At 54.9% G+C, this 9,442-nt stretch overlaps 1 protein-coding gene across 2 annotated transcripts; it reads right to left on the bottom strand.

Annotated features, from left to right (window-relative positions):
• Positions 1 to 880: 880 nt before the first annotated feature.
• Positions 881 to 3,436, bottom strand: LOC125513697 (BOI-related E3 ubiquitin-protein ligase 1-like). 2 transcript variants are annotated; one of them, XR_007286095.1, is made up of 4 exons: positions 2,889 to 3,436; positions 2,512 to 2,792; positions 1,782 to 2,409; positions 881 to 1,637 (listed from the first exon to the last, which is right to left on the bottom strand). XR_007286095.1 is itself a non-coding variant. In XM_048678862.1 (3 exons), exons 1-3 carry the CDS (start codon positions 3,022 to 3,024, stop codon positions 1,852 to 1,854), a joined length of 975 nt encoding a protein of 324 aa, XP_048534819.1. In that variant the 5' UTR covers positions 3,025 to 3,435; the 3' UTR covers positions 1,655 to 1,851. The 2 variants fall into 2 exon arrangements, 1 of the variants encoding a protein (XP_048534819.1); XM_048678862.1 differs by lacking the exon at positions 881 to 1,637 and having other exon boundaries at positions 1,655 to 2,409; positions 2,889 to 3,435.
• Between the last annotated feature and the right edge of the window lie 6,006 nt (positions 3,437 to 9,442).

The raw sequence follows: 9,442 nt of genomic DNA, 5'->3' as shown, positions 1-9,442 counted from the left end.
CAAAGAAATGGAGGAGAGGAGCGAGGCCAAGGAAAGGAGGACGGTGGTCGAGAGAGGAGCACGGGGGCCAAGGGGGAAGGCAGAGGTTGGTGGCATGGAAAAAAGAATCAAGAGCATTGAAAATGACAAAAAACATGTTCACGGACACAAGTGGTCTTAATGTGAAGGCAAGAGCATACTTGAAGCTTTGTCGCGATCAAGTGTTGCCGATGAGATCTATGGTTGGCTTCATCAGTGCCATGGGAGAAGGCATAGGTGACATGGGAGGAGGCATGGAAGCCATGGGTCACAATTGTGCCAATGGCAACCATGAATGCCGGGTGACAATGGTGCCAATGGCGACAATGAATGCATGGGTGACAATGGTGCCAATGATGAAAATGGAGAGGATGTGAGCACTAGTGAGGAAATGTATCCGGTGCACCCAGCCTTGCGGTGCTACTGGTGCACCAATCGCACAAAACGCACATTAAGTATTTAAAAAATCTGAAAACAATTTTGCACATATCTTCTATATCTAAATAGCTAGCCCCACTAACCTATTTCTCTCAACATGCAAGCATGACACCTCATCAAGCAACATGCATTAGAAAAGACCCACTTCAATATTCAATGAGTCATAGGAAAAGATTAACTTCAACATGCAAACATGCATGATATATTTAATAAATATTTTGCAAAAATACAATAATCAAACACAAATAACAATATGTATTTTTAGTTTTAGCTCACATATTATTTCTCTGGATATTCTTATTTCTATAAAATTATTAATATCTTAGAAATGTATTGCAAAATATTCCCGCAACAACGTGCGGGGCATACGTCTACCATTTCACCAAAAATAAATTAGACCTACAACTCTAGAAACAAAAAAAACAAATATTCTTATGAATAGTACTCCTTTTAGATTGGCCATAAATTTGGCCCATTGGCAAAATTCAAATATTCTTATGAATAGAACTTTTGTTAGTTTGGGCCATAAATTTGGCCCATTAGCATGGCAACTGCTGACTTTGTAGTTTTTTTTCTCAAGCTGTAATTCATTTTTTAAAATTCCCTGTGACATGGTAGATATATCTTACGTGTATTTTTAAACACTCGTATAGTGAATCTGGATGGCTGGTGCACCGGTAGCACCACAAGGCCAAGTGTACCGGATAGCGTTCCGGTGTGGTGAGTCCAGCTGGAGTGAGATTTCACTGCAAGTAGTGTACCCGCAAATAAAAATAAAAATTTACAGCAAGTAGTTTTATCCGTGAACATGCGTTCACCTCCATCTCTGGGGCCGCGCGAGGACCTAGCCTGTCCGTGTCCAGTGCAGCAGAACCGTGATGATCAAAGCCGGAACACGGCGTGCGAGCAACCGACAGCCCTGCCGTGACCCCCGCTCCGGTACGTCGGATCGGGATCGCGCGTACGGCCACGGGCGCGCGTGTTCGCCCGCCGCGTTTCCCGCCACTTCCTCCTGCCCGCCCGCCCGCCCACCCCTCGTCCCCACGCCCACGCCCTGCTCCAACCAATTAACCGCCTCGCTTCGCTCCCGAGGCGGCAACTGCCCCAACTGCGCCGCAGGCCTAGCCGTGCCGTGCGCGGTAACAAAATTCGCCCAATCAACGCGTTGCCAGCAGTAAAAACTGTCACGCACGCAAGATTCAAATCATCAAATTAGTAGTAAAAGATTTACTAGATCACCAGCAGAAGAGGTGAAGCGACCATGGAGGGATGGGATCGGTCCAGCCCACTGGCACGGGAGAAAAGAGAGGGAAGGAATTATTCACCCTGTCTGATCTGATCTACTACAGCTTTTCCATGGCGGCTCTGATTTCATGATCCGGCGGCGGACCCGTTTCACGCGAAGAAGACCTGCACGGTGCCGGTGACGGGGCAGCGGCACGCGGGGCAGGCCGCGGCGGCGGCGAGGGAGGCCGAGGCGCCGGGATCGCACGCGGCGCACACGCAGAGGTGCCTGCACGGGAGCAGCACGGTGGTGGCCGGCCGGAGCCGGCACGCGCGGCACGGCCTGGCCGCCGGCGGCGGGGCCGCCACCTCCACCACCCTGTCCGGGTCGACGAAGCCGGACTCGGCGTCGTCCGCCGCGCCTGCCGCGCCGTCGTCGTCCAAGGCGGCCTTGCCGCTCCTCGCCTGCGCTGTGGCCGCTGCCTGCTGCAGCTGCGCGTGGAGCGCCGCCGCCGTGGACTGGTCGGACATTGCCTTGGCTTGCCACGACGCCGCCTCCGCCCTCAGCCGCGCCAGCCGCTCCTCCAGCTCGACGCCGCGCCGCGCCGCCTTGAAGGCCTCCGCCTCCATCTCCCTGACCCGCCGCGCGGCCAGCGCCTCTGCGGCGCCCAGCAGCGACCGGTTCTGCCGACGCCTCGTGTCGGCCAGCGCAAGCCGGAGTCTCTCCGTCTACAGAGAAAAAACGAACTCACCATCAATCACAACAATTGGCATGCAGATCGACGATCGATGGCAGGGCAGAAACAATCAAGCAAGCGCGCGGATCCTCACGTGTTCCTGGAGCAGCCGGTCGATCTCGTTGTTGTACCGCCCGCACTGAGCGGCGAGCTCGCCGGGGAGAAGGGACGACGTCGACGACGTGCACGCCGCGTGCTCCGAGACTCCCTCGTCGAAGTCGAGCCGCAGGCCCGTCGCCGCAGGCCGCCGGTGCAGCTGCGCCAGGTGTATCACCTTGTGCCCCGGGGAACCCTGCGGCGCCTGCAGGGAGAAGAGGCGTGCCGGCGGCGCCACGGCCTCGCGCGGCCGCTTCCGCCCGTTGCCTCCGTCTGCGACTGCGTCGACCCAAGATGTGCGTTAGTTAATCGCCTCAATCACAACCGCCATCGAGAACGAGAAGGTAATCAAGCAGCACGCGATGTTTCAATTACCTCCATCTCGCCGGGAGAAATCCATGAAGAGGGGAGGATGCTGCTGCTGCTCCAGCGGCGGCGGCGCCATCTCCTTGCGCGGCTCCATGGGCGCGGCGCAGCCCCTGCCCACAACCCGGACGCCCAGATCACCCATCCGGGCGGCGATCACCTCGGAGCGGAAGTCCAGGACGGCTAAAGCAGCAGCGGCGCCGGCGACGCGAAGGCGGTGAGGGCGAGGACGAGGAGGCGTGGTTGCCGGTGGCTGCTGCGGCTGCAACAGGGCCGCGCCGCTGCCATTGCCCGTGCTATTTGAGGCGCGAAGAGCGTGTGCGGGGAGGAGGAGTTGGATGGGATGGCGGTAGGAGGCGGGCGGGCGGGCGGGCGGGGATGCGACGGATGAGAGAGTTGCGGCGGGGGGTGGGCAACGCAAACGCAACGCGACTCAACTGTTCCTTCCACCGTCCCTCTCGTCTTATCAGGGTGGCGTGGGCGTGGGCTGCCTGCTGTCCGCTTTTGCTCCTCTTTTCTCTCGCTCTCTCCCGTGATGGCAACGTCAGCCTCGCCGTCGTGCCCGGCTTTCCCTACGTGCACCACCCACCCCACCCCACAGCTGCATCTGCATGCACGCCTTGAAGGATCCCCCGTCCAAAACCCACCAGCTCGAACCAAATGTTTTAACCGCTTTCCTTCGTTATTGTGCTGTTGGATGGATCTACACGCATCAGATGGCCATCGGCACATTGCACGTAGATTAATCACTAACCCGGTCGTTCTCGCGCCGTATTAATCGGACATTTGGACGCTGTTCCTCGGTCCTCTGCCCAAGTCAGTAAATCTACTGCAAGGACTCCCAACAGTACCACGACGGCGGGTACTATAGGCATCGGATGCTGGCCTCTCTTGACTCTCGTGTCTTTTTTATTCTGCTCATTTGTTCGTTTGGTCAAGCCTCAAGCGGGGGGCATCAATCTAGCTATCTGTAGCCGTGGGCTTTCGGCGTACGGGCCGAGAGGAAAGAGACGTTGCACTGCACCCACATGACAACAGGGAGAGAGGGGGAGGGAGAAAGAAACGTCGGTTTGACGGAGGCTTCTCCTCCTCTGCGCTGCACGCAGCAGCCAGGGGTGCGGTGGAAATGAAAAGAAAGCCCAGGCGGCAGCATCGATGGTGTTCCGGCTCCCAAGCAGGAAATGCAGGCGGGTAGGCAGGCAGCGAGTTGAGTATTGGATTCGGGGGCACGCACGGCACCGCACCGGCCTCAAAAGCATCGCTCCGTGCGCTCCGCGTTCGCTGTAGCCTCGGCGCACGCAAGGGACCGTGGCACAGGGGGTGCCTCGTCTCGAGATGCGCGAAAGGAGGAGAGACGTATTGCTACTACCATTTTCCTTTTTCCCTTTTCAGCCACCGTCGCGAGTTCCTCCTCTCGATGCGGCATGCCGTGCTGGTCAAGGTGAGAGGTACTCCTAGGGTTTGGAAATTTCAAAACCAATTCTAGATTAGTTTCATTGGATTTAGTCAGATTTATTTGATTCAATTCGCCTTGAATCCGGTGCAAAAATTCAAGGTAAGAAACATGTCGTGCCCTCCAAAGTTGCCGAAAACTTAGTTTCTGGTTTGGGAACTGCATAGAGAAATCCCACCGCTCTAGATTCACTAGGATTCTTATCGGTTGGGATTTCCAGTTATCTTGGTAAGAATATTATATCTATACTTCTATCTCAAGAAATTCTTTTTTTTCCGCAGGGGGTCGTGATGTCTTTCTACGGAATCGCAGGCCTATTCATTAGCTTCTACTTGTGGTGTACTATTTTGTGGAATGTAGGTAGTGGTTATGACCGATTCGATAGAAAAGAGGGAATAGTGTGCATTTTTCGTTGGGGATTCCCTGGAATACAACGTAGCGTCTTCCTTCGATTCCTTATGCTTTCGTGGACTATCTAGAACGAGCGAAACACAAGAGTCTTCAAGCACAAGAGCGCACCGCCGACTATATTGCTTGCCTCCATTGAGACCGAGGCCAACCTTTGGATCATCGCCGGTGCAAACAAATTAGGGTCCATTATTTTGCGAGAGTAATCTCATGTCGTGTATTCGGCCATTGATGAAAAGGGGCTGGGGAAAGCTTAAACCCAAGTCTTACAGTGATGGATATAAGCGCAATTGAAATTCCTAGGGAGTTATACATTTGTGTATTGATAAGACCGTTCACAATTTCTTGAAGAACAAAATTAATTCTGGCACCGACATTTTCATCTATACAATGCTCCCGACAAAAGAAATCACCTACCGGTTTAACTCCAACAGTCTTCTAGATAGGCTGTGAGGAGTTTTCAGCTTCGCTCGGAGAATTGTGTCCTTCTCGTTCGATGTGCTTGAGGTTCTTTGGCAGAGCTAGTGATGGTGGGGTCTTGCCGGAAGCGGATACTTTGAGGGGTGCGAGTTCCTACATGTGCCAAGAAATGACAATGAGCAAGCAGATGCTTTGGCACGAATCGGCTCCACCCAGCAAGCAATACAGCCGGCGTCGCCCTGCAGCGCCTCCTTAAGCCGTATGTCAAGCCATCGCCAGAGTCAGATTCCATCTTCGTGCCGGCTCCTCTTAAAGCAGTCGAATCCGACTTGAGGACCTCAGCAGCCGGCGCGGGGAGTTCGGCAGGCGGCCGGGGGACTGCAGCAGCCGCACCCGGCCCAGGGACTTCAGAACCCAGCCTGGGGACTGCAGCAGTCGGCCCGGGGACTTCATCAACTCAGCAAGCGGCAGCCGACTCCAACCCGCCACCTCCTGGCCCAACCGCCCTCGTTCAAGTTGCAGTTATGGCAGTTGAAGAAATAGCAGCACTTTCATGGGCACAACCCATCCTCAACTTTTTGGTAAACAAAGAGCTGCCGACTGATGAGATCTCGGCCCGGCAAGTTCAACGCCGGGCAGCAGCGTACACCATTGTCAACAGAGAACTTGTGAGGCACAGTGTCACTGGTGTGTACCAGCGCTGCGTGGAGCCAGAGCAAGGTCAGGCAATCCTCAAAGATATCCACCAAGGCGAGTGTGGCCACCACGCGGCTTCAAGAGCACTTGTTGCCAAGGCTTTCCACCACGGGTTTTTTCTGGCCGACTGCTCTAGAAGACGCCAAAGACTTGGTCCAGAAATGCAAAGGGTGCCAGAAGTTCCGCTCCAAGCCACATCAGCCGACTTCTGCACTCAAGACCATCCTCATTGCCTGGCCCTTCGCTGTCTGGGGGCTGGATATGGTGGGACCATTCAAGACAGCACGCGGCGGCATGACTCATCTGCTTGTCACGGTGGACAAGTTCACCAAATGGATAGAAGCCAAACCAATCAAGAAGTTGAATGGTCCGACTGCTGTGACTTTCATCGCCGACATCACCATCCGGTATGGCATACCACACAGCATCATCACCGACAACCGCACAAACTTTGCCAAAGGCGCCTTGGCCCGTTTCTGCGCGACGCAGGGCATCCGACTGGACTTAGCGTCCGTTGCCCATCCGCGGTCAAACGACCAAGTGGAGCGAGCAAACGGCCTCATTTTGTCCGGCATCAAGCCCCGACTGGTCGAGCCTCTGGAGCGCTTGGCCGACTGTTGGCTCGACGAGCTGTCGGCCGTCCTCTGGAGCCTGCGCACAACCCCGAACAAGTCAACCGGCTTCACGCCCTTTTTCCCCGTCTACGGTGCCGAGGCCGTCATCTCGACCGACATAGAATTAGACTCCCCTCGAGTCACCATGTACACCGAAGAGGAGGCAAAAGAAGCACGAGAAGACGGCGGCGATCTGCTGGAAGAGGGTCGACTGTTGGCACTCAGCCGGTCCATCATCTACCAACAAAGTCTACGCCGATACTACAACCGAAAGGTCAAGTCAAGATCCTTCCAAGAGGGAGACCTTGTGCTCCGGCTGATCCAGCGAACAGCCGGCCAGCACAAGCTCTCCGCACCTTGGAAAGGCCCCTTCATCATCAGCAAGGTGTTGGGAAATGACTCCTACTACCTGATCGATGCTCAGAAGTCTCGAGCATATAAAAGAGACGACTCCGACAAGGAGACAGAACGACCATGGAATGCAAACCTCCTCCGAAGGTTTTATAGTTGATGCAGTATGTACCTAGCCAACTTTTGTATTAAGTATGAAGACTCAGGGTCCCCCGACAAGAGCTCGGGGACTGCCCTTCTTTATTTATATGATAAGTATTATGCCTATGAATGTGTTAGTCCGCCTGGCACCGGGTTCGACCAATCGACCCGGGGGCTCGCCGCCTTGTACTATGTAATGCTTCCAGCAGCCGGACAAGTAATGTGTTGGCACTTAAAGCCTTCTCCTGCTTTAGCCGTAGCTCGCAGAGCGGCTGTCCGGTAGGCAGGAGCCAAAGGCAGGAAAGGGTGCTCACATCAAAAATGGCTAAGGACCCAAAAACATGTACATAGTTCAAGCCGGTTGTCGTCGTTCTAGGACTGACAGTAGAATAGGGGGGTAGGAATGTAGAGGCAGGATCCTAGCTATGGAGGAGTTGTACACGCGAGTTTTACGAGTTCAGGCCCTTCTCGGAGGAAGTAACAACCCTATGTCTCGGAGCCCGGAGGCGGTCGACTGGATATATGCGTGTGAATTACAGAAGGTGCGAACCCTTGTCCTAGAGGAGGGGGGTGGCTTATATAGAGTGCGCCAGGACCCCAGCTCCCCTCCGTTACACAGGGTTTGATGTTCATAAAGGAGTAGCGTTACTGGTAACGTCCGAAGTAAAGTGCTATAAATGTCCATAAAGCTATGACTTAAACCCCGACCGTTCCGGAGTGAAGGACTTCACATCTTCTGGTGGTCGGGTGGTTGTTAGCATGGTCGAGTGTCTTCAAGGTGGTCGAGTGAACACATCTTCATGGTCGAGTGGATGATGGTTTTTCTTCGACTGCTTCTGGTTCTTTGTAGAGATGTCCTTGGGGAGGGTATGTTGGACAGATCCATAACCCTACCGTAGGTACATAACTTCCTCATTAGCCCCTGAATGGATCAGGGTTTGAGTGGGGAAGGAGTTGGGAACACTTCTGACTCATTCTTTGTGCTATGAGTATACCTTGTTCTGGAACAATGAACTGAGGAGACGACGTCAACTCCTTTTTCAGTCGCCTTGGTCCTTCTTGGTTTTTTGTCGAGTGAACTTTCACGGTAGAATTCCGAATGATAATGTGGAGGATGTTTTCGGTCTGGCAAGTTGCTCTGCTCTCCGCAGATTTCGCGGGATCGAATTTCGGGAAGCGCGCCAGACGGGAGAGACCATGGTAATCGGGACGGATTAGGCAAGTCTCCTCGATCTCCGCGACACCTTTTTCGCCACGTACTGTGCGCGTGACTGTTGCGGGATTTGTTTAGATCGTCCGGGTCCACCAGTCAGTCACTCGGGGGACGACCTTATAAAAGGCACCGGATCAGGCCTCTGCCCCGTGCGCTCCCATTCTCTTTTTTTCTTCCTCCGACCTCTCCGCCACGCTCGCCTCTGCTCTCGTCGCCGGACCCTCGCTCGAACCCGATCCGTTGCCATGGGGAAAGAGAAGACGGTGGCGCTGGAGCGCGCGAAGAAGGTGGCTGCGAAGGCGAAGGGCAAGCGAACCAGCCGAGGCGGATCCTCGTCGAGATCCGGCCTGCTGCCGGGCTGGATCCAGGGCGACTGGATCCGCTCGACGATCAGCCAGGACGACCTCGACGACCTGGTGGAGGGGGGACTGATCCCCCACAAACCGGCGCGGCTCCCGGGGAACAAGCTCGAGCCGCGGCCAAGGGAGGCTGAGTGCGTTCTCCTCGCCACCCATGTCGATCGCGGATTTTCTCTGCCTCCCCATCCTTTCTTTTGGGGCTTTTTGAACTTCTTTGGGGCTCAGCTCCACCACTTCACTCCAAACACCATAGTCTATCTGGCCGCTTTTGTGTCAATGTGTGAAAATTTCTTGGGCCGTCGACCGCACTAGGGCCTTTTCAAACATATCTTCACCTGTCGCTCCCAGTTGGTCAAAAAGGCCCATCCGAGTGATGAGAGGATGCACGTGATCCAGATGTGAGGGGCCCTGGGGATCCAGATGAGGAACAAGAGCACCTTCCCGGCGATGATCCTTCCTGACTCGGTCCGCGGCTGGCAGTCGACTTGGTTTTACTGCAAGGATCAGCCGACCCCGGGTCAGTCGACCGGATTTCCTCCCTTTTCACTGGCTCAAGTGGAGAAGCCCTCCTCCTTGAAGGTGGTTCCCGAAGAGAAGGCGCATGTCAAGATGTTGGTCGAGCGGGTCGTCCAACTCGTTCGCGACGGGGTGACTGGGATGGACCTGCTGGAGGTCTTTCTCGGTCGACGCATCCAACCGCTCTAGGCCCGTGATCATCCGATGTGGATGTACTCTGGACTCGAGGACTCCACTCGAATTCACCCGGAGGACGTCAGTGAGGACATCTTGGAGAAGTGGCTGATGGGAATCACCAGCAACAAAGACAACCCCTGGGGGTCTAGGAGGGTGATTCCATTCGACCACTCACGCCAGCCGGAGCAGGTATGATTCTTTTTTCTCAAATATCT

This window comes from Triticum urartu, chromosome 1 (genome assembly GCF_003073215.2).
Source record: "Triticum urartu cultivar G1812 chromosome 1, Tu2.1, whole genome shotgun sequence".
In the NCBI taxonomy this organism is placed as follows: Eukaryota; Viridiplantae; Streptophyta; class Magnoliopsida; order Poales; family Poaceae; genus Triticum; species Triticum urartu.
The sequence above is the reverse complement of the archived record's forward strand: the minus strand, read 5'-3'. Positions and strand labels throughout refer to the sequence as shown.